The 23244-nt window shown below is 42.6% G+C and overlaps 1 protein-coding gene across 1 annotated transcript in view; it reads right to left on the reverse strand.

Moving 5' to 3' along the window:
- Window positions 1-29: 29 nt before the first annotated feature.
- SNX14 (sorting nexin 14) overlaps window positions 30-23244 on the reverse strand; it is a 35688-nt gene continuing 12473 nt past the window's right edge. The window contains exons 10-28 of the mRNA XM_080999854.1: window positions 21587-21631; window positions 21422-21502; window positions 21196-21310; window positions 19963-20118; window positions 19486-19610; window positions 18403-18461; window positions 12568-12700; window positions 11626-11818; window positions 11097-11180; window positions 10864-10964; window positions 10501-10612; window positions 8565-8605; window positions 8314-8433; window positions 7495-7618; window positions 5999-6163; window positions 5450-5545; window positions 3901-3992; window positions 1182-1238; window positions 30-556 (exon numbers count right to left, since the gene is read on the reverse strand). Of these exons, the coding sequence (XP_080855980.1) occupies window positions 521-556; window positions 1182-1238; window positions 3901-3992; window positions 5450-5545; window positions 5999-6163; window positions 7495-7618; window positions 8314-8433; window positions 8565-8605; window positions 10501-10612; window positions 10864-10964; window positions 11097-11180; window positions 11626-11818; window positions 12568-12700; window positions 18403-18461; window positions 19486-19610; window positions 19963-20118; window positions 21196-21310; window positions 21422-21502; window positions 21587-21631 (1935 nt within the window). The 3' untranslated portion in view covers window positions 30-520. The remainder of the gene's footprint in view (window positions 557-1181; window positions 1239-3900; window positions 3993-5449; window positions 5546-5998; window positions 6164-7494; window positions 7619-8313; window positions 8434-8564; window positions 8606-10500; window positions 10613-10863; window positions 10965-11096; window positions 11181-11625; window positions 11819-12567; window positions 12701-18402; window positions 18462-19485; window positions 19611-19962; window positions 20119-21195; window positions 21311-21421; window positions 21503-21586; window positions 21632-23244) is intronic.

The following is a 23244-nucleotide window of genomic DNA, read 5'->3' on the forward strand; positions in this document are numbered from 1 at the left end:
GTTTCCACCCAAGGTGGTTTAAAAAAAAAAAAAAATTATGTGTAAGTCAGTGTGAACCTTCTTTCAGTTTGGTCCTTCATAGGATCTTCAATAAATGGCAAACGCTAGTATCCTCATACAGGCAACTCCCCATTCACATGAGTCCAATAGGTGCGCAACCGCGCCATATGCACACTGTGCCAAACCCAGAAGTAACCTGAAAACGTCACAAAAATGGTTGGGGTGGAACTGGGTGTTTTCAGTTACCTATGCAGTGCCTTGGAACGTTTACCCTGCGTAAAAAAATATTTTTTGGGGAGGGGGGGTTGCCTGTATTATTTATTGGGAAGAAAGACAGTGAGGTATTACTGAAATTCAGCCAGTAATAAACTTTAATCTTTCTTCAGTGAATATATTTTTTTTGAAGTCAAAGTTCATTCTATTTACAAGGAAATGTACAAGACTAAACACATGACCTATTCAATAAATTAGCACATAGCAACTATCTATAAAAAGGAGTTAATCCAGTATTTTGTTGTTTTCATCCACTATGATCCGGAGGAAGCATACTTTTAAACCTGTTAACAGCAGTATTGGGGAAGAGAGAAAGAGAAAATACTTGTGAGTTAAATTTATCCAGCTATGGAATGGCAATATAATTACAGTAGAAGCTCAAAGCAATGCATTAAGAAGTTGTGTAATGTGTAAGTGCTCTAGTATTACAGGGGAATACTGAGATAAACACAGTTCGTCACAAAAACCATTCAGGATGGTGAAATCTAAAGTCCCCTGTGCAAAGTTCTGAAACGATAGCTTCAAACTGGCTGATGTAGCAACAAACACAATCTTCAGTTATGCACTGATGAGTAAAGGGGCACAGTATACCAGCATATTCTGTGAAAATGGCACTGCAGTGAGTGGAAGTAGCTCCAAGCCCCTTGCACAATTTCCATTAATATCAGCTGGGGCTTATGGGTGAGAACGGGGGTTGGCTGGAAACAGTGCCATAGCGTAGTTGAAAAAACTTAGGTTTTTTGTTTTCTTTTAGAAAAGGAATGGCATACATATCACTATTAAAATTAATATGGTGAACAGACTGCATAGCAGAGCTGAGAGCCATAAAGAGCAACTAAAATTATGAGCACAATGCCTTCATGAAGGGCAACTAAAACAGATAAATATGACTTTGTGTCACAACATACCTCATTCAGTTCTGGAAATAGTTCCTGAATCCCAATATCTAGTAGAACATATGTTAACTAAAATAAAACGTAGAGATAAATTACATTCTGGAATTAGCAATACAGACTACAGCGACCGTAGGTGATTAGTAAGCCCCCGCTTAGAAGACTCGCCACCTACATGGTAACAAATCCCAAACAATAACCTAAAAGGACTCCCACAGTACACTTGACAGAAAAGTACAACCCCACCCAGATGCAAATGAACCTTTAAGGGCTTATATACTAGGAGATGGAACCTTTTTAAAACAAACTACGGAGGTTTAAAAGGTTTTATTTTTGTTGACACATGCCACTTTGAATACCTGGTCATGACAAGATAAACTGGCAGTAATCTAGTGCCTTCATTCTGCCAAATCTCAAGTGGCAAATTTTATTAACCTTGCACCGAAGTGTCACAGAGAAGAATTTTGTCATGCCACAGCTGGGGTGGCACCGGCATCACAAATCCCAAGTGATCTTGCCAAAAACTGTATAACCCCCATCCTCCCTGCCTATGCTCCCATGAGCTACCTACTGACATTCCATGAGCTACCTTACTGCTATCTATTTGAATTTATTTTGGCATCAATATAACAGATTTGGCATTTCTCTCCTAAATAATAATAATAATAATAATAATAATAATAATAATAATAATTTTTATTTATACCCCGCCCTTCCCGGTTTAAAAACTGGGCTCAGTTTTTAAGTATAAAACATTGATTAAAATGCGACTTTAAAACAGCATAGAATACAGCATAAAATGCAGCATCAATAAAATTCAAAAATTCAGGGGTCATTTTTGGAAGGAAAAAAACCCAGTCAGTAGACATCGAATGATCACCAGGGCTAACTGGCCAAGTTGGTCCTACTAGGGCCAGCAAGGAGACCAGGGAAGAATTTAAATGTGGGGTCCCAGAAAGGGTTTCTTCATAGAGGATCAGGCTAATTCAAATTGAAGGCCGGGTGGAATAGCTCTGTCTTACAGGCCCTGTGGAAGGAGATCAAGTCCTGCAGGGCCCTAGTCTCGTGGGACAGAGCATTCCACCAGGTCGGAGCAGTCACTGAAAAAGCCCTGGCCGTGGTGGAGGATAGTCTGGCTTGCTTAGGGCACGGGACCTTTAAGCTATTATTATTCATGGACCTTAGGGGCCTCTGCGGGACACACCAGGAGAGGCAGTCCTATAAGTACGAGGGTCCTAGGCCATATAGGGCTTTAAAGGTCAAAACCAGCACCTTAAACATGACCCTATACTCCACCGGGAGCCACTGCAGCTGGTAGATCACTGGGTGAATATGCTCCCATGGCAAGGACCCTGTGAGGAGCCTAGCTGCAGCATTCTGCACCCACTGGAGTTTCTGGGACAGTTTCAAGGGCAGCCCCACGTAGAGCAAGTTACAGTAGTCAAGCTTGGAGGTGACCATCGAATGGATCACTGTGGCCAGGTCGGGGCGGGACAGGTAAGGGACCAACTGCTTGATACGGCGAAGATGGAAAAATGTTGCCTTGGCTGTTGCTGCAATCTGCGTCTCCAGTGAACGGGAGGCGTCAAGGATTACACCCAAACTCTTAATGGAAGGCACTGGCACTAATTGAGCCCCTGCAAGAGAAGGGAGTTGGTCCCCCAACCCCATGCCATCCCGACCCAGCCAAAGGACCTCTATCTTCGAAGGATTTAATTTCAGTCGGCTCCCACGAAGCCATCCAGCCACAGCTTTCAAGCATCTGGTCAGTGTATCCGGGGCCGAGTCAGGGTGGCCGTCCATCAGCAGATAGAGCTGAGTGTCATCAGCATATTGGTGACAACCCAGCCCAAAGCTCCAGACAATCTGGGCGAGGGGGCGCATAAAGATGTTGAAAAGCATCAGGGAAAGGATTGCGCCCTGTGGCACTCCACACACCAAGGAGTGGCGCGATGACATCTCCCTCCCTGGCGACACCCTCTGTCCCCGACCAGAGATAAAGGAGCGCAGCCATTGTTGGGCTGTGCCCTGAATCCCCATGTCGGCAAGGCGGTGGTCCAGAAGATCATGATTGACTATGTCAAAAGCTGCTGACAAATCTAAAAGAATCAGCAGTCCTGACCCGCCTCGATCCAGTTGTCTATGAAGATCATCTGTTAGGGTGACCAGAGCCGTCTCGGTCCAGAAACTGGACTGAAATGGATCTAAAGCCGTGCAGCAGCAGGACAGTTTAGAAAAAAAGGTAAGGGGGGGGGGAAATATGATAGAGGTGTTTAACTTGTGCATGGTGTGAATATAGAAAAGCCTTTTTCACTCCACTGTAATACTAGGACATGGAGGAATCCAATGAAGCTGAATGTCAGACGATTCAGGACAGACAAAAGAAAGGGCTTCTTCATGCAGCACCAAGTAAAAACACTGGAGGTTGCTCTCACAGCAGGTAACAGTGGCCCCCAACTTGGATTAGAGAAAATAATGGAGAAGGCTATCATTAGCGATGATGGCTATGTTCCACTGCCCAAGGCAGGATACCTCTGAATAGCAATTGCTGGGGAACACAAATGGGGAGAATGCTTCTGGGCTCATGTTTGGCTTGCAAGCTTTCTGTAGTTGACCACTGTAAGAACAGGAAATTGGACTAGACCAGCCCTTGGCCCTGGTTTCTCTCCAGCAGAAGAGAAAAGGAGGTCATTTCAAAACATGATAAAGAATGGCTGTGAGTAAGAGCACCTACCTGTTTGTTGAGCACTGGCTGCTGCAGTCCATCAAACAGAAGTCTGATGCCTTCGTATTTGGCCTCCTCTCCAATGCACTTGCCTATCAAATCTGGACAAAATGCCAAAACGAAACCAGTTATGGCAACTCAAACGAGGAGGAGTAGAAACTCAATGCCCAGATCATCCCCAGAGCTTTAAGCTATCAACAATAATTATTCTACAAAAGAGATCAGCTGGTGACACCCAGTTTCCCTGAAACATTTGGGCAAGATCAGCACCCCAACATATTGTTTGTGTTGGGGCAAGCAGCACATTTCCTACTGCATCTATTGTTTGACAAGGGAGTGACTTCATGCCTCAAAGTTCATGAACCAACAAGTGTCCCATTTGAGGGCACAGAGGCATTATCATGTTCTGCTCCAATGTAATGATTAACCGGCTGTGCCTATCCAGTCTTAAGTTATGTTAACTGCATTGATAATCCTCTGCTGGATGCACAATGCAGTATGACTTAGGTCAAGTCAGAGAAGTCTGACTACATTTACGTGGAGCATTCCATAGAACAGAAGAGTTATGTCCTTTACAAGTCAGCTTGTTGTAGTCATCACAATTTGTTCAAATACAAGTCCTTTATATCATGCACAGTTAAGAGAGAAAATCCTTTGCATTCAGAGGCATATCTAGGGTCCCTTGCACCCTTGGCAAGGGGTAGAATTAGATTCAAACTACAAGGCGGGGGCAAACAGTAGATAAAAAGGCAAGCAGCTAGCAGCAAATATGTTTCTGTGTGTCCGGGACACTGTGGAGTTGTGGGCACCCATGCTACTGGGAAAGTGTCCCAATGAATGTGGCACACACCTTCTCAGCATAGTATGAAGAATGGATGTTCTCTTAGCATTCTGCATAAAGTGGGAAGATGGTTGCATCACACCTGGAGCACAAGAAAGGCCCAGACAGAGGGGCCTCAAGCAAGAAAGGAGCACTTTGGGGCTGGGGAAAGCACCACAGGAAAAGATACACTTAGCAGCAGATCTGAAGGAATCCTCCTGATTGTCTAATGAGACTGCATAGGGACATCTTTTACTGGAAAGCAGCAAGCACACCTTCAGCAAATATGCCCTTTGCATTCTGGGAATCCCATCCCCCTACAATGCTCTTTTCAAAGCATTAAACTACGAATTATCAAAGACATGACGCTGTATCTGAAATGCAGGAGGCTTCCAGAGGATGCTCCAGCCAATAAATTGCAAGAATCCAACAATGCTTATGCCACTGCCAATATTGCTAAAGAGTTTATACGAAGAGAGAAAGTATAAAACAGTAAAAAAAAAAACAACCCACACACAACCCACACCAAATTTGTCACATGAGAATTTCTACGGTCCGCATAGGTTTTAGAAATGTAATGCATCTCAAACCATCTCCCAAGTCTTTCAAGCTAGAATGCCTTTAAAAATGTGCACCCCTGGATATTTATTTGTATTAATATGTGCCATTCAGCCTGATCAACTTTTGGTCATTTAGCATGCCTCTCTCTTGACAGATCATGCTGCAAAAATACTGAACCTGGAATGTATTTCATCATTTCTTCAAAAGTCTGTTTTGCCCTCTTGTGCTTATCCTGAGGAGATCGAGGTTCAGAATTCTCACAAAATACAGCATCTGAAACAAAAGAAACCAATTTTTTGCTGTGGTGCTATCAGCACAGGTTGATTGTTGCTTTAATTATCTTACTTAGTGAACTTCAGTTAGTTAAATGCAAAAGATACTAACCTTAAAAAAAAGCCCTACCGATCTTGAAGCATGGGTACCCCCCACAAAAATTTGGAAAATATTTGGATTTTATGATTTGTATTGTTATAATTTGGATTAATTGGTATGATATGTTTGATTTGGTAAATGGAAATTTAATAAAAAAACATATTTTTTTTTTTAAAAAAAGCCCTTTAGTTAACAGCTCTTGCTGAAGTATGCACTAGTTTTTACTTTATGCAAAGACACACAACAACAAAAAAGGCAACTGTGCAAGTACCAAAATAAGTTGCAAGTACAAAACAGAGCAAGTCTTTTTATCAAGGGAATAGCTCTCATTTGTGTGCACAACTTTCCACTAACCTCTCAGAAGTGTTATAAGCGACACCAGGCGATGCTCCTGAAAGAGTTGCTCTAGCTTGTGCTGCAGGTAGTAGTCTGTGTACTCCTCTAAGGTGCGCTTGAAGAGAATTCGCCCTCCCATCAAGATATGGTGAAGCCAATCAGGAATATGGAAAACAACCCTACCTGCAAAGTCATTATCATTACATATATTTAGTGTATGGGCATGCTTTTTTATTTTTGGAACACATTTACGTTTCAAAGCAGCTACCGAGGCTCTGATTAAGCCTCCATGTTCTAAACCATGGTTGGAGGGAAATGGTTACGTATATACTGCAAACAAACTACATTTAAAAAGCTCATCTTGCAGATATTTGTAAAATGCCAACAAGACACACGTATTGCTGTTAACCATGGTAGCTAAGCATTAACTTCCACACTACGAGTCAGAACACTCTGAGATCCAGAAGTGGAGACTAACAGGGGGGCAAGGCTACTGCCTTCACCTACTGCAGGCATGCTGTGGACCAGAGTGCCCACGAAAGCCTTTTTGGAGCTCCCAGGATGAACCACAACCCTCAGATTCCAAGCTTTTATTTTTTCCAGTCAGGTTTCTAAAAATTTTAGAACCTGTAATACAAGGCAAAACCTTATTATTTATCATGAGAAATGTTCACAGCAATAGTGTGTGTGAAATTAATATTGTGTGATCTTCACAACCCAGATAACCATGGTAAGCCTCAGGTTGTCCAGTGGAGCAGCAACGACTCTGCTGTAATTTGTGTTATGCCATGCCCCGCCCCCCCGGCAGCCATATTGTGTTATGCCACACCTCCTATGACGACTGGTGTGCACAGCACTTTTTCAAAATACTAGTCATTTACCTCCCTTTTGATTTAATAAGGAAAGTAAAGGGAGAGTGCAGAAGACAACATGGGAGCACAAAAACCTGCAGTTGCTGGAGCTTTCCTGGCTGCTGACAAATACTCTTTTTGTGGGAAGGGGGATTCTGGTGCTATGCCTGGTCTCTGAGTTCCATCTTTAGTGAGTGGTTCCTATTTGTGATGAAACATCTACACATGGTAAGTTAAATCCCATTCTTCTTCCAGCCACTGCCTCCTACTCAGCAGGGCTGGAAAAACTGTCCACTGTTACTGAATATACTCATCAATCTTATTTCTCCCCAAATTTCAGAGATACCAGGGCTTTATATACATTGTGGTGATTTTTGGAAACAAAAATTCTGTGGGAGGCAAAAAGTGTTCTCTCTTTGTTTCTGCTGTAATTCCATCAGCATAGTTGTGATCAAAGTCCCACATTGCAAAAGGAGAGAGAAAAAACAACATCGAGTCAGCATGGGAATTGTGCCAATAACAAAACTTTCCACACCCATATCTTTGAAATGAGATTTATCTGATCCTGGCACAAACTCCCAACACACATAATATGTTGTAGATAGGCCTCTTGTATTAACAGGCCCTCTGCTGAAAAAGAAAAACCAAGACATGATTTCTCACCAATGTACATTAAGTAGTCATAGACTCCTTCAACGGTCATCATTTCCATAAAGTAGTTCTGAATTTGTCTTCTCTCTAAGTTCTCTGAGCGGTTTGCGTTGTTCTTATACAGGTCATTAAAAAGCTGAAACAGGAGAGTATCAAGTTTTCAAACAGCAACATCACACAAAAAACACCCCGTTCTTCAGTAATTTGCAGGTTTAATGGAAGCCGCATCACTTTTCTCTGGCGACAACAAAATAGCTGAAGCGGTCAGAAGTTCTGAAATGCTATCCAATATTACCATAAAAAGGATGTTCTATTATTTTGAATGAAATTATCTGAGAGTTTGAAACATCAGCTTTACTCAGTTTTTAGCCATGTCAACCATTAACCCTAGTCTTGCACTTCAGCTATGCCAAAATGAAGTCTTCGCACCTGTGACATTCTGACTTTGAAGGAATCTGAATGGAGAGGGAGGGAGGAAAAGACAGGATTGAATGAACCATGTAGCCTGTTCCTGTACATGGAAATGGTTTACAGACTTCTCCCTCTCAAACAGCAGCAACTGCCCTGCTATTTGCGAGGGCATGTCTTTTGAAAAGGAGGGAAAGTTTCAAAGGCAGTTTGTGAGATGGAATGAGGGGGATCTGCTGTTTAAGGGGGAAATCAAACTCTTACTAGATTTGGAGTGTGCCTAAGTATAGCTCTTTGGCTCCCAGTCTACAGACTTTACAGCTTATTCAATCAGACAAAAGTTATGGTATAAATAGGTATTGATAAAAGGTTGTGTTTACAACATCTGATTTTATTTCTCACCCCAGCAGACATACCACATACCTTTTTGTTGTTTTCAGAAGTAGGACTGAGAATAGTAAGCTCGGGTTTACTTGGCTTAGGCTTGGGAGATTCACAGGAGTTAATAAAATTTATAATGAATGGCTCCAAGTGCTGGCCTTTCTGAAATTAACCAAACAATAGCTGTAATGGAACATTTTCAAAAGAAAAGCTCTCTGGGACAAATCTACTACTAGTTTTTGGGCGGGAGGGGACATAGTAATTACAAACACAATTAATTAAGTTATACCCACCTCTTTCATTAGCTTCCCTGGGACAGATTTTATAATTTTACCTGCAAATGAAAAACAGTAGGTAAAAATAAGCAACGATTCGCATTAGCAATAACATAGCATTAACTATGTTCCTCCACTTATTTTATAGAATTGGGTTATATCCAGCTACATCATACGTAAAGTAGATACCCTGCAACTAATGAGTATATTAATTTCAATGTCTACTCAAAGTAGAATTCAGCTGGCTGGATGCAATCTGTAAAGTTTGTCACCTGATCTTTTTAAAAGCTCAATTCTCTTTTTAATCTTGATTGCACCTCCTATCATTCAAAGCCATCGTTGCTGTTGTGTATACTTAAGTATTTCATGCATGGAATGAAACAGATAAAATATATACTTAGTCTGAAGGAGCATCTCCACCCCATCGTTCTGCCCAGACACTGAGGTCCAGCACCGAGTGCCTTCTGGTGGTTTCCTCACTGCGAGAAGCCAAGTTACAGGGAACCAGGCAGAGGGCCTTCTCAGTAGTGGAGCCTGCCCTGTGGAACGCCCTCCCACCAGATGTCAAAGAGAACAACAACTACCAGACTTTTAGAAGACATCCCCTGTTTAGGGAAGCTTTTAATGTTTGATGCATTACTGTACAGTGGTACCTCGGGTTACATATGCTTCAGGTTACATACACTTCAGGTTACAGACTCTGCTAACCCAGAAATATTACCTCGGGTTAAGAACTTTGCTTCAGGATGAGAACAGAAATCGTGCTCCAGCGGCGCGGCGACAGCAGGAGGCCCCATTAGCTAAAGTGGTGCTTCAGGTTAAGAACAGTTTCAGGTTAAGAACGGACCTCCGGAACGAATTAAGTTCTTAACCCGAGGTACCAATGTATTTTAATATTTTGTTGGAAGCTGCCCAGAGTGGCTGGGGAAGCCCAGCCAGAAAGTGGGGGTATAAATAATATATTATTATTATTATTATTATTATTATTATTATTATTAAGTTAGTCTCACTGCGTTAGTATTCTGGTTTTTCATACTTCAATTAATGTCATATTCTGCTCAGAATTTCCAAAGAATCATAGAATCTTAGAGTTGGAAGGGACACAAGGGTCATCTAGTCCAACCCCCTGCAATGTAAGAATCTCAGCTAAAGCATCTGTGACAGATGGCCTAATTATCTAATTGCCTACTTGTTTGTAACACCCTTCCCGTAAGTCATGCCTTTGAAGGTGAGATAAGAGAACACACACGTTATTATCTACATGATGACGAATGTTTGGATCCAGACTTGCTTTTCCAAGAATGAAGGGCTCCCTCAGTCTATGGAAGGGACTCTGACAGAGCAGAGGCTCACGCTGTTAAAATTGGCAATTCGTTCCAATGCCTCCTTCCTCTTTCAGCCTCCACATCGCCTCCCATGCTGCTCCGGATCTTGCTTTTCCAGGAGAGCTGGCTAAAAAAATCACCTCTTTCCTTCTGCCAATGGGACCACCCCTGGATCATTAAGATAACGTAACTGAGTTTTAAACCACAGTTGTACCTTGGAAGTCAAACAGAATCTGTTCCGGAAGTCTATTTGACTTCCAAAACATTCGGAATCCAAAGCACGGCTTCTGATTGGAGATTCCTGCAGCCAACCAGAAGCCCTGTTGGACGTTCGGGTTCCAAAGAATGTTTGCAAACCGGAACACTCACTTCCAGGTTTGCGGCGTTCAGGAGACAAAACATCCGAGTACCAAGATGTTCAGGATCCAAGGTACAATTGTATACTATTTCGTATTAGCTACCCAAGAGAAAGATTTCTATACGCACATGGGAACTTCTAATTTTCTACTCTCCAATCATATGAATCATAGCTGGTTTAGACGGGTGGCAGAAAGCAGTTGTGGGTGTGTTAGAATCCAACATTTGCAATTTTGCCCTCAGCTATAGGGTTGTTGTTGTTGTTTACATACCTAGATTGACATCAGGCAACATTTTATCAAGAAACTGAGTCTCTCCACCATTAGGGGATAAGAAGTCAGCCAAAAGCTGGCTGTTGCTTAGTTCTGGATGTTGTGAAAGTTTCTTTGAGGGAGACAAAAAGAAAAACAAGCAATTACACTCAAATCAGCTTCTCTCTAGGAATGGAAATTAACTGTTAAATGTTGCAAAGTAAAAATCATGAGATACAATTTGAATTAAAATGCCATTTGAGATCATGGTCATTCAAAATGTGTCGTGTGAATATCAGATGGCAAATGTACACACTGAGAGAATGGGAAATTGATGAGGAGCAACCCAAGCTATCCACAGAAATAAGTGAAGCTTCTTCATACCTGCAGATATTCCTGAAACTCCTCTCTCTTTGACATCAAGAATTCATAGTTCTTTGGTCCGATGATCCTCTTTGAAGGAAGCTGTGCATCAGGGAATGTACCTGATCATAGCACAATATATACAATATAGTTAAAGTGAAGATTTATTTTCACTTGCACTAAAATGATAGTGTAAATTTTATCAAAGTAAAATGCTATTTTAATCTCCACAGGAGAGTAGGAAATGAACATACCATGGAATTCTGTTAGCTTTGACTCAAGAACATAAAATTCAAGGTATTTTCTGTAGACCGACCAGTGTTCAGGTTTGTGACCAACTGAAAATACATACAGATATTTTTTTTTTACTTTTCCCTCTTGTTCAGAAGGGTTAAAAAAAAAAAAAGTTCTACAGGCAAATGTACAATATGGGGAAAGTCCTCAGAAGGTGGTATTATTATTATTATTATTATTATTATTATTATTATTAGCAGCAGCAGCAGCAGCAGCAACAGCAACAGCAACAGCAGCAATAATATCTTGCTGCAGTCAAACTATAAATACAAAAGGAAATACCCCAGTCATCCTAACAGGTGCAATGTTCAATAAGAGTTTATCAGGGTTTTAGACAATGCATTTGGATTTGCTGGTTCTTAATATTTTTCAAGACTTCACAGGATCTTGAAAACAACTAAGATAAAATGAGTGTGCACCAGAGCTGGCAAATCAAGAGTATTAAGGCAGGTAGGGTAAATAGGCATACACTTGTAAAGGTACCAGTACCTGCCATTCTGTCATTCCTTTCCACATCAATGCAAAATACGGGGATTCTCTCTTTCCTTTGAAGAGGGGGGTCTTCAAAGAAGTCCACATACGGGATGGTAATTTTCCAAGCTGCAAGATTGCGAGGGGTATTAGGCATGCTAAGTGCCTCCACGGGAGAATCATCTTCCATTACCACGATGCCTTCTTCAATCTACAGTGGAAGATTCATGCATCAAGAGACCATTTTGAGCCTATTTTATTCAAGGTAACTTAAAATGTGTTTCCTTATGTGAACAAATGTATCTTGCCTTTTGACTATAATCACAGAGCTCAGGAAAGCTTACAATTCAAAACTGACAAAACAAAGTATTAAATTGTACTGTATGAAAGAAACAACAAAAACCCAGTGCTTTTTTCTCATTTTGACTCAAGAAAATCACCATTTTATAGTTCAAATCGGGGGAAATAAATACAGTAAATGGACAAAAGTACAAAGATTCAGGAAATGTTTAGGGGTATGCGTACCCCTGCGTACTCCCAGAAAAAAAGCACTGATAAAAACCAAGACCGTATCTTAAATTTCAAGAAGGGGTGGGGAACCTGTGGCTCCATTTACTATCAGCTCCAAACAGTGTGGCGAAAAATGAGGGACGATGGGTGTTGCAGCACTGCCACAACAGTTCCTTATTTAGCTATGTCTGAAAGAATCTGCCTTGAACACAATATATAGAAAGTGGCACAAGCTCTCAAGAGAGCCAATCAACTTCTTCAAGGATGAAACTCATGTGATCGTGTTCACGCACTTGTGTTGCTAATTGGTAACCATAAACAAAGCAAGACAGAATGAACTGAAGTCAGGACGGGGAGCAAATATAAAACAGATTGGTGGCAGCATGTGGTGAACAGGACAGAGGATGAGTGTGTAGACAAAGCTGCCAGGACAAAGAAGAACCAACTCACAAAGTCATCCTCTCCTTCAGCCAGGCCATAGTTGGGCAGAACTGCGCCTTCCATTGTGGTACTCTTGAACACGCCTTTAATTTTGCTACTAATACTTCTGATTCCAGACGATTCTCCTTTTCTCTGCATGCTCCTACATGAAATAAAAAGGGAAATGCATACTGCGTAGCTATTCCAAGGAGAGAAAACTGAAATACCGCAAAGGGAACATTGAAGCGACTCTACTGCATGAACAATTCATGGGGACATTTCTTTGCCCCAATCCAGCAAGGGAGACGAAAGGGAAAAGCTTCTGCTAGTAACAGACCCATACAAACAGATGTTCCATGTTGCCAGTTCTGATATTTCTGGTCACTTGGTAGAGTAAAAAGAGAGACACATTCCTGGCACATGCATACCCTGTCCTCTATTCAAAGCCCTCTGGATTGGGGCCTATGATCTATTTCACTTTAGCATTTACAACAGGGGTGGGAAACCTTTGGCCCTCAAAATAACTACACCAGAGGCAGTTTTAGGGCATCACAACTGGTTCCCCCGCAATGGGCACCAAGCTGAAAGGGAGCCCAGTAAGCACTTGTTCAGTTATGGGAAGCAAGTATGAGGGCTCTGACAGGGTCCTCTTTCCTCCTTTCTAAAGCCTAGTTAGCACTTGCCCTGCTTTGGGGTGGGGTGGGGTGGGGGGCTCTAGGACCCTGCAGGAGTCCTCGCACCTTCTTCCAAAAGCCCAGCACAGCATGAGGGCTGGGGAGGAGGCGCCAAATTCTGGCCTAGTTCAGGGCACCATAATACCAAAGCCTGCCCCCCCCCCCGACTACCTCTCCTATCATCCCTGACCACTGGTCCATGCTGGCTGGACTGATGGGAGTTAAAGAGTCCAGCAACATCTGGAGGGCCACAGGTTCCTCATCCCTAATTTACAGTGTGAATTTCACACAATGACTATATTTAGAAATGGCAATAAACTATGGTTTATCGAGATGAGAACAAGCATACTCCTCCCTTCCGGGATCGCATGCTCACCCTCCCCCACTTTCTCCAGAGCAGCCATGAGGATTACAGGAAACTTTCGCTGCCAGTTTCAGCTAACCACAGTTTAGAATGCTGTCCAAATCCTAAACTATGGTTAATCTTAACTGTGGTTTGGTGAAAGATGTCGGACTGATAACCCATGATTTTAAGTTAAGCTTAATCACGCTTCATTGGGTTTGACTGATCTGAGAAACTGCAATTAATCAGAAATGAAGCTGAGAGCTCCCTAAGAGAGGCTGGGGAAACCCGGCCAGATGGGCGGGGTATAAATAATAAATTGATGATGATGAAGAAGTTACACTGGAGGAAGAGTGGGAGGATGTGAATCTGAAGGTAGGCTAGGCCTGTCCCTGTCACAGCAAACCATGGTTTCTCTTGACATCCGAATGCAACAGCGGCAAAACATCATCAGCTGTGAAACGCTGGATACGTGGAAGGAATGCTTTTTATATTGCAAGGGCCTCGACAGGGTGTGGGCATGTGAATTCAGACACAGTAACATTGTTAATGTGTAAACGTATTGCACCCTCCTCTAGCCCCATAAAATACTTCTCTAGGGCTCAGGCTATCCAGGGTTAGGTGCAGCAGGCCAGCTTTGCTTCCTGCCCAAGCTCGGCAACCAGTCTCTTACACTGGAGAAAGCAAGAGGAGCATCTGGGGACAGCACTAGGATGGGCTGCTAAACCTGCTCCTTGGCCTTGATGATGCCTCCTCTTGATAACCCAACCTATTCCTGTCTGCACAGCTCCCTCTTCACCACCCGATACTGTCTGGGAGAAGGCTTCTATTTCTGGCCAGAAAAGTGTGATGGAATGTTAAAGAAACAGCTCAAAATACAGATTACAAAAACCCATAGCTTTCTGAAATGCATCCTTCCAAGTCAGGCATGGCCAAACTTGGCCCTCCAGTTGTTTTGGGACTACAATTCCCATCATCCCTGACCACTGGTCCTGTTAGCTAGGGATGATGGGAGTTGTAGTCCCAAAACAGCTGGGGGCCAAGTTTGGCCATGCCTGCTCCAAGTGCTGAGTGTGGGGGAAATGAACTAATTGTTTTCTTACTATAGCACCCTTTCTGGCAAATACAAAACAGAAGCTGATGTAGTAACAATAATCAAGGAAACTGGCTATTCATATTGCAAAAATCACAGTGAGTGGTATGGGGGGGGGATGCTGAATAACGTACGCTTAAGCTATTGTTAAACTTGCACATAAATAATCAAGCATTTGCACAGGCATGTGTGATATGAGACAGCCCTAACTTACTTTAAAGCAGCAGGGAGAGATGGAAAAAAGCCAGATGGGAGGGTTAGGACTGACTGAAAATGAGGGAAAACAGACGCAGACGAAGCCTCCAGGCTGGCGAAAGCAGCTTGCCCTAAAGAAGGTGGCTTGATGCATGGCTTATAATCTTGCTCAGAGCTAGAGCAACTTATAACAGAGCATCCAGAAGGCAGCAAATTCAAATGAAAAGACAGACATTAGCCAACAAATTTGCATTCCTCACACAAAAAAAGCCATGCTTCACATATACGGCCGCTTCATGCATGCACGCTGGACTGACGCCCTTACACCAAAGAAAGCCAACTTCATTTCCCACTCTAGAAGCACACCAAGCATCCAAGTGGGGTGGAAAAAACCCCACGCAAAATGTGGGTCTTATTCAAAAAGAGGTAGTAATGGTAAATAAAAAAATGGGGGGAGGGGAGAGCAGTATTTGGTAATAGCTATGGAATAACTGGACTGTGTTTCCTGCTAACAAAAGCACTGCTGAACAGAACAGGGTCTTCAGATATCTGCTTGTTAACCCTTACTATTCTGATTGCAGTGTGCATCTGTGTTCAAATATAAAACCTCAATGGTGAAGAAGTGCATTTAAAGAAAAAGGAATATGCACAACTATTTGACCCAGTTATTAAAACAGCATCATTAAACTAGGATGGGTACAACAGGCGGCTAGTGATTTAGGAATGCTTAGTGGCAGATTTCTAGAGTTCAGAAAATATCCAAGAAAAGCTATGCCTTAAAGCCAAACCGAATGCCATTTTTGCTGATGTTTCAAAACAAGACAGAAATGTGCAGTTACTTGCACTATCACTTGAGCCTGGAAATAGTTTCCATGTATTTATTTATTTTTAAAAAATGTGTACAAGTGAAATATGATATAGTCACAAATAGATAGTGTAAACAAGCAACAATGGCATGTCAGTTCAATTTACTATAAACAATCCAAACAGAGACTACCTCTCCAACTAGGCAACTAATAGTACTGTATTCCACAAGCCAAGAAAAAGGTGAATCCCGTTACACTTCTATTCTACTCGAACAGTGCAGTTAAAAATGTTAGTAGCTACTATAGTGGCTGTCATTTCCAAATGCACTTGGACGTATCTGCTTTTCTTCACAACAGCTTGATCTTGCATTCGCTTACATATACAGTATGATAAAAAGTACTGGCGCTGTTTCATAAAGTTTGTGACACCACAGTTATGCTTGCTTGGAGCTGAACTTAAATTCAATGCATTTGGCAAAGCTGCGCACCGAAGATGTAAAGTGGTCTGCTGAACTGGTGAGATCACAGCAGAAATCTGATTTCTCCTTCTTTGAGCCCTGAAACAATGCTGCAGTAGGATGGCCCATTTCACACACCCACACCCAGGGGCAGGACTTTTGTGCCTTTTACAGCTACCCAGAAAGGACAACAGAAACAGGTGACACTTCCATGGTAATTGCATCTGCATGCCAGGAAATGCATCACTTGCATAGATTTGGAGTGGGCAGTTAAGAGGAAAGAATATCCTTCCCAGAATACAAATGTCAGCAATTATTTAAAAGTAGCAAGAATATCTGAGGGCTGCAAGGAAGACATTCCTGAATTATTTTCATACTAATGAAAGCCATACTAGTTCTCTTTTTTCCTTTTTCTTTTCTTTAGTCCCTTATTTTAGCTGCATTTCATTGCATTCCAATCCAACTGACACTAATCCAATGGCAGAATGTAAGCACCAAGCAGATGTCTTCAGTTTTTGACTGTTTTATAACCAGATAAAATTTGTGGTTGCCAATGAACTGGTTATTCCCCAGACACGACTCTGGGCTTTGGAGGCGCTTGGAAGGTGTGGTCTTACCACTCCCCTTGGCTTGACTTGAGAGCTGTCACAACTGCAAGCCCTCTTTCCACACTTAAAATCCTAACATGGCTAGAAGGATAGAAGGCAAGCTCTCTCCATCTTTATGTAAGCTCTTGAGTATAATATATAATTTACACACACACACAGACACACACACACACACACACTTAGCTGGCCATTTGGCCAACTGTGTTTTCTTTTTTAAAAAGAAAATTGGGCTTAATATTGATTCAATAAAATAACACATTACGTACTTTAAAAACTAGCTACTTGCACTATTTTAAACTCAGAAACCAAGCCCAACAATTACATGAGATCATAAAGAATTTTATGAGAGATATTAGAATACTGAGAATTACACAAACAGACACAACATGCGCATACTCCAGAAAGGCAATTGTTTTTCACACGCCATTCTTCTTTAGATAAGAAATATCTACAAACAAAATGCGGAGCTACATAGCTAATTAGGAGACTGAATAGCAAAAGTTACTTACCACTAAGCATAAGAGGACTGTATTATTTCTAAATAGGCAAGGGTCATTTCGCATGCAATCCAGTCCCATGTATGCAGACAGGGCTTCCCTACTCTCAGCACAAAACAACAACAACTGGAAAACCTGTGCATTCACAGTCACAGAACTCTGCCTGCCATAATGAACACCTGTGACTCTGGATCCCAGCCATGTGTATCAATAAATCTGGGTTGACAGTATCTGTGCACATGCAGAAATAGAGATCCCCTCCAAGAATAAAGTGGTTCGAGCATTTTAACAATACCAATGCAAACTGCAAGTAGGAGCGTCTGCAATGATGTGCTGCTTGCCACCATCAAATTGCACTTATCTATTCATTAATTCTTATCTTTCCCGAAGCAAGCAGACACCTGCAATGCTCAGGACACAAATCCTCTCCTTGCTCAAAGATGACAGGATACTAGCATGTACCTAAACCCAGGAAGATGGACTTTACTTAAATTGTTGATTTGCATTTATTATTTTTACTTGCCATTGATACCCTGCCCACATCCATAGGCACTGCGTGGCATTCGTTTTAAAAGCTTGAATTTCATTTTTTTTTTTTTTTGCCATTTGTGGCCATATTCAAACAGTGGGCAATCAATAGTGTCCACGGATCATCGTTCCTTTCCCCACCCCATAAAGTGGTCTGGTGCTAAGGGTGTCCGGTTGCACAGAAACATAGGAAACGTAAGTCTGACAACTGGGTCCATCCAGCTGGGTACTGTCTACAGCAGGCACCCCCAAACTTCGCCCTCCAGCTGTTTTGGGACTACAATTCCCATCATCCCTGACCACTGGTCCTGTTAGCTAGGGATGGTGGGAGTTGTAGTCCCAAAACTGCTGGAGGGCCGAGTTTAGGGATGCCTGGCAGCAGCTCTCCAGGAGTGCCAGGAATCAAACTAGGGAACCCTTTGCGTGCAAACCCATGATGCTCTACCATTGACCTGTAGTGCTTCACTGGAGCTTGTCAAAGACGGGGAAGGTATTGTGGTCAATGTACGACAACCCATTTCAATGATTATTTAACATAACATGCTCTGTTCTCTCGAGTCTGTATTGAAACAAAGTTTAATAAAAGCCAAAGACATCTGACAATCTTATTGCCCCCCCCCCCCAAAAAAAAGCTTTCAAAACATGCAAGTATAATACACCTACTTGTTTGATTTAGAATTGCGTGTTGGAGATTCATCTACTTTTAAGAGATGTCTGAAAAACTAAGCCAGGAAAAGAAAGTTAAAAATGGCTAAGCACATCTTTTTCATTACATAAATATTATTTCCACAATAAAGCAGATTATTCTTTTGTCAGAAATACTTCAAAATAAAAGGAAATATTTTGATACTATTAAATTTGGAATTAACTGTACTACTAGGATCTAAAACAGTGGTTCCCAATTAGCTAAGTACTGCAGACCCACAGTTTTTCATAAACCAAGCCATGGACCCCTTGCGTTTGAAAATGATATCTCTATGGTAGTTTTTCGTTATGTGAATGGTGCCATGGACTCCCTCCATGTGTTACGCAGACCCCTGAGGTCCACGGACCACCAGCTGGGAACTACTGATCTAAAGGATTTCTGTAACCTGCTCTTAATCAGCAGAAGTGTCATTTCATGGCATGGCAGATTCCTTATTTTGTCTCAAGGTGACAGTATAATGGGGGGGGGGGGGGATCATGAATGGGGAACAATATCCATGGCATTCTACTGAGCGTTTCCCCAGTTATTCACATTGACAAGAACACTTTTTCTCCCCTTATCAAGAAAAGCCCCTGCCTCAGCAGGCAAGGCTTAACAACTCAGCGCTGCCCTCTGCAGGAAGTGCATTGATGCTAGTCCTTTTCCAATAGAGTTTTGCAAGTCAGGAGAAGGGGTTTGTACAGGCTGTACCCTCACTCTCTCCCCACGCAATTTTCTGCAAGGGTAAAGGGCTTGGGTCAAGTCTTTCTCTTCCTCCACTCTTCCTCCTCACCCACCTACACAGTTAAGGCAACTGGAAGGTCTATATTCAGAGGTCTATTTTTAAAAATAGAGCATTATCGCTCCACGTTAGAATTCTGCCCATGGAGAATAACAAGCACCTTTGAGCTAAACATATTTCAAAGACCAAAACTCTGTAATAATGGAAACCATCTTAACTAAAAAGAAATGGGCAAGTACCAAAGCCACTGTATTGCATTTCTGCTTTTAAAATACATCTGACCAAATAAATATGAGCTTTCTCTCATCTTCGGGCTTACCTCACCACTGTGACAGAACCTAGGTGTAAATACGCTCTCTAAGAGGGAGAAAACATGTTCATAGGCTTCAAAAAGGCATCGCATCCTTTGCAGCTTCACAACTTCATCATAGGGACCTTCAGCAACTACAGGTGAAAATGCGGAGAATGTTGGTGTGCAAAATATCAGCTGCATAAATATGCACAGTAATAGGAAGATTAGATATTCTCAGGAGGGACTAAATCATCAAATTCTGCCCTCTTGATATTGGGAGGTTGACAAGAGCAGCTATTTTGGTGGTCAAGAAGAGACATGTGGGGGTGGGAATGTCAAGACCACCAAGTTTGATCAAGGCATGTGCTTTGACTACACTGGTACTGTACAATCTGGCCCAACATTTCTATTATCCTGTGGAAACTGGTAAGGTAAGGGAGAAAGTAACTGCAGGTGCATAGCCAACTACCAAAGGGACCACTTCTTCTACCCGGTCTCACTTACTACTTTGTATCTCTTCCACAATGAAAGGATCGAATCTAATTTTGTCAATGCTTTCATCCAAACAGTAGGTTTTGTAGATTTTCTGTACTTCTTCATGAAGGGACATCTTTTCAGAATCTGACAATTCTGGCTGCAAAATTTTGTCATTAAGTTCCTCTGTTGGTGGAAGAAAATGAAAAAAAGGCATTATTTCTGAATATTGCAAATACTCCCTTTCAAAGCAAAACCCTGGAGCGACCTGAGGCTGTCAGGGAGCGGGTTTCAGGGAGGAAAAGGGAGAGCCAAGCAGCCTCTGAAAAATGAACTGCACTTGGACTCTGTGTGCTTGTTCCCAGCAGAGGAAGGGGTTTGCATCACAGTCAATCTGAGCCAGTGAGCAGAGGGTGCAATCCTGCTAGCTGCAGGGGTCTGCTTTGCTGGCATGTTATCTGAAGGGAACACACCCAGTAAGCAAACCACAGAAGGACTGAAAAGGGGATGGCCAAGACCACAAAGGTCCCAAGGCAGAAGACTGAGGCATTGGGGGGGGGGGGGTGGAGAGAAAAAAACTAGCTACTGTCCCCATGCCGGCCGTTCTCTCACCATCGCTCATCATCACCACAGTGGTGCTGATGCAAGAGTTGGTTTGGGGATCAGTGGCAAGTGAGATGAGTCCAGCTCAGTCGGCCACTTGCAGCCACAGAGTGGGAGAAGGTGGCAGTCGGTGGCAGAGAGGAATGGGGTCGTCTGAACTGCAGTGAGCTGGGGCAGGTTGGGGTGGAAATTACATGGGGGTGGGGTGGCAGTGAGGAGAGGGAAAGCAGGTCTGGCAGGACGTGATTTTAGCAGTGCAGGAGCCACCTGCCAAGGGTACAATCTTGCTGACTGCACGGGTTTGCTTTGCTTTGCCATTGTGAAACAGGACCCAGAAGAACAGAAGCTCCCCGCTCTCTGCAGGAGATGCCCCTCCCAACTGCAGATGTAGTTGAAATGTCCCAATTAAACATCAACCTCACCCTGAATTGATTCGGGGCAAGATTCTGGTCGGATATTATTGGGGTCAGCCTAGGGATGTGGTGGCTGTACAGAGCCCCAGAATGAGTGAATTACGTTAGACATTTATAAATCTCAGTATTTTGTGTGTGTGTATTAGAATTATTGAGCATCGCCGGGAACTTTCAGCTAGTTAAGTCATACCACTCACAATAATGGCTATTTAAAAAGGTGCAGTAGGACTTTATTGCGATATCGTACCTACATCCAAGCAGAACTGCAATACATGCACTGCTCCTTCTTTTTTCAAAAAGTTCATAAAGAGAAAGAAAAGATCCTGCTGGTTTTTAATTTCTTTCAGCTCTAATTGTAAGACCTGAATAAAAAGTAAAAATAAATAAATAACAAATTCCTTGTTTGATTTCAATAACGAAAACAACAACAATGTAAACATGCACAGTATTTAAACTTTTTGTTTCATGCTTACAGAGGGCTTCTTGCTTCTGGGCTCTGCAAACTTTTGCAGGAAGGGAACCAAAGCAGAAGCAGGTTCTGTTGCTTTTTCGGGCTGCAGAAGAAGAGCAAGTCAACTGAGCAAGACCATGGGATTTAAGAAGCAGAAAAATTGTATTCGCATTTTGTCAGTACTCACTGGGCTGTCATCAATGAAGATAAGTAGCAAGTGGTTCACTGTATCCTAAAAAGAAGAAGAAGAGGAGTTTGGATTTGATATCCCACTTTTCACTCCCCTTCAGGAGTCTCAAAGCGGCTAACATTCTCCTTTCCCTTCCTCCCCCACAACAAACACTCTGTGAGGTGAGTGAGGCTGAGAGACTTCAGAGAAGTGTGACTGGCCCAAGGTCACCCAGCAGCTGCATGTGGAGGAGCGGAGACGCGAACCCGTTCCCCAGGTTACGAGACTACCGCTCTTAACCACTACACCAGAAGATTAAGAGAAAATATTTTACACACAACAGTTGGGACCCAAAGGGCCACACCTGCATGAAAACTTTGCAGCACTGCACCCCTCCTAATGTGGAACCAAAAGGACTATATTGCCAGCCATTTCCGAAAAACCACCCCGTCTTTAGTCGCACTCTACAAGGCACCAAAGCACTGCCAGTGGGAAGAGGTATCAGACACATGCTTGTAAGATACTAGCCGCAGCACATCTGCTCATCCTTCTGGACAAAGAAACTTGAACTCAGATCAAAACATTAAGAACTCTAGAGAGATCCGAAGCTGAAACGAGATGAGATACAGCCTGACGAAACTTGGCGTCTGTGGAATCCTGCGGGAGGGATTTAAAGCACAGAATGGACAGGAAGGAGGCGAACCGCTCCCTGAAACTGCTGTTTTCAAACACGTTTTTTCCCCCACTGGTGGAGGCTACTACTACTCACTGGAAGAAAAACAGTTCTAAGAAAAACATCAGGCTCCTGCAGCACCACCCTCTTTGTAGAGATTTGGCAGTGGCCCAGTCCTAGATTGAGATCCTGTAAAAGTTTTCTTGAGCTCACCTTCAATAACCCCAATTACCTTGCCACCCCTTATCTCTCTGTTCTCTTTTCCTGACGCACCCCTTCCTGTGACATTTGCTCATCCAGCTCTACCACCGCCATCTATCCAAATGTCTCCTATTCCCTGAAAAGACTCTGCCCATCTTCCCTTGTTGCCCCTTAAGTCCTAAACTGCCACTATCTGACCACCTTAAGCCAGTATCCAAAACTCCTCTTTTCCAGGAAGCCTTACTGCACACAATCCAAAACATGTGCAACTGAAATAACCACATATTCTTTCCCTTCCTACCATGTTCTCATTACACACACAAACACACAAAAGCCCGTCATGGTGATCTGCACAAACCTGTCTGTCCATCCACAATTTTCCTTAGACCAAAGACTGGAATGGCATGTTTCAGGAATGTGCACACCTGCCACAATACATTAGTATTTTCTCTTTAGTCAAGTCTGTTGATGGGAGTCCTAGAGATCTTTCCAATTCATACTTCCTACTCTTTTCAAAGCACCATTCTCTAAAGGTGTCCTGCCTCCTGCTGCTGTATGAACCCTTCTGCATTGGTTGGGCTCCCCCACCAACCCCTTGCCCACCCAAGATATAGGCGAGGGCTTCTTTTTACTAGTTTTGGTGCTCATCAGAACACTTGCAGATCCATGTTTATTCCAGGCATTTCAGTTAAACCTAATAGCTTGCTCAAGCGAGCTAACTAGATCTTACGTTTTGATTTGTCTTGCACTCTGCTCTCCTTCCTCCCCCTTCCTTTTTCATTACCGTATTTCTTTTAAATAA

The sequence above is a fragment of the Podarcis pityusensis genome (genome assembly GCF_964106645.2).
Source record: "Podarcis pityusensis genome assembly, chromosome: 3".
In the NCBI taxonomy this organism is placed as follows: Eukaryota; Metazoa; Chordata; class Lepidosauria; order Squamata; family Lacertidae; genus Podarcis; species Podarcis pityusensis.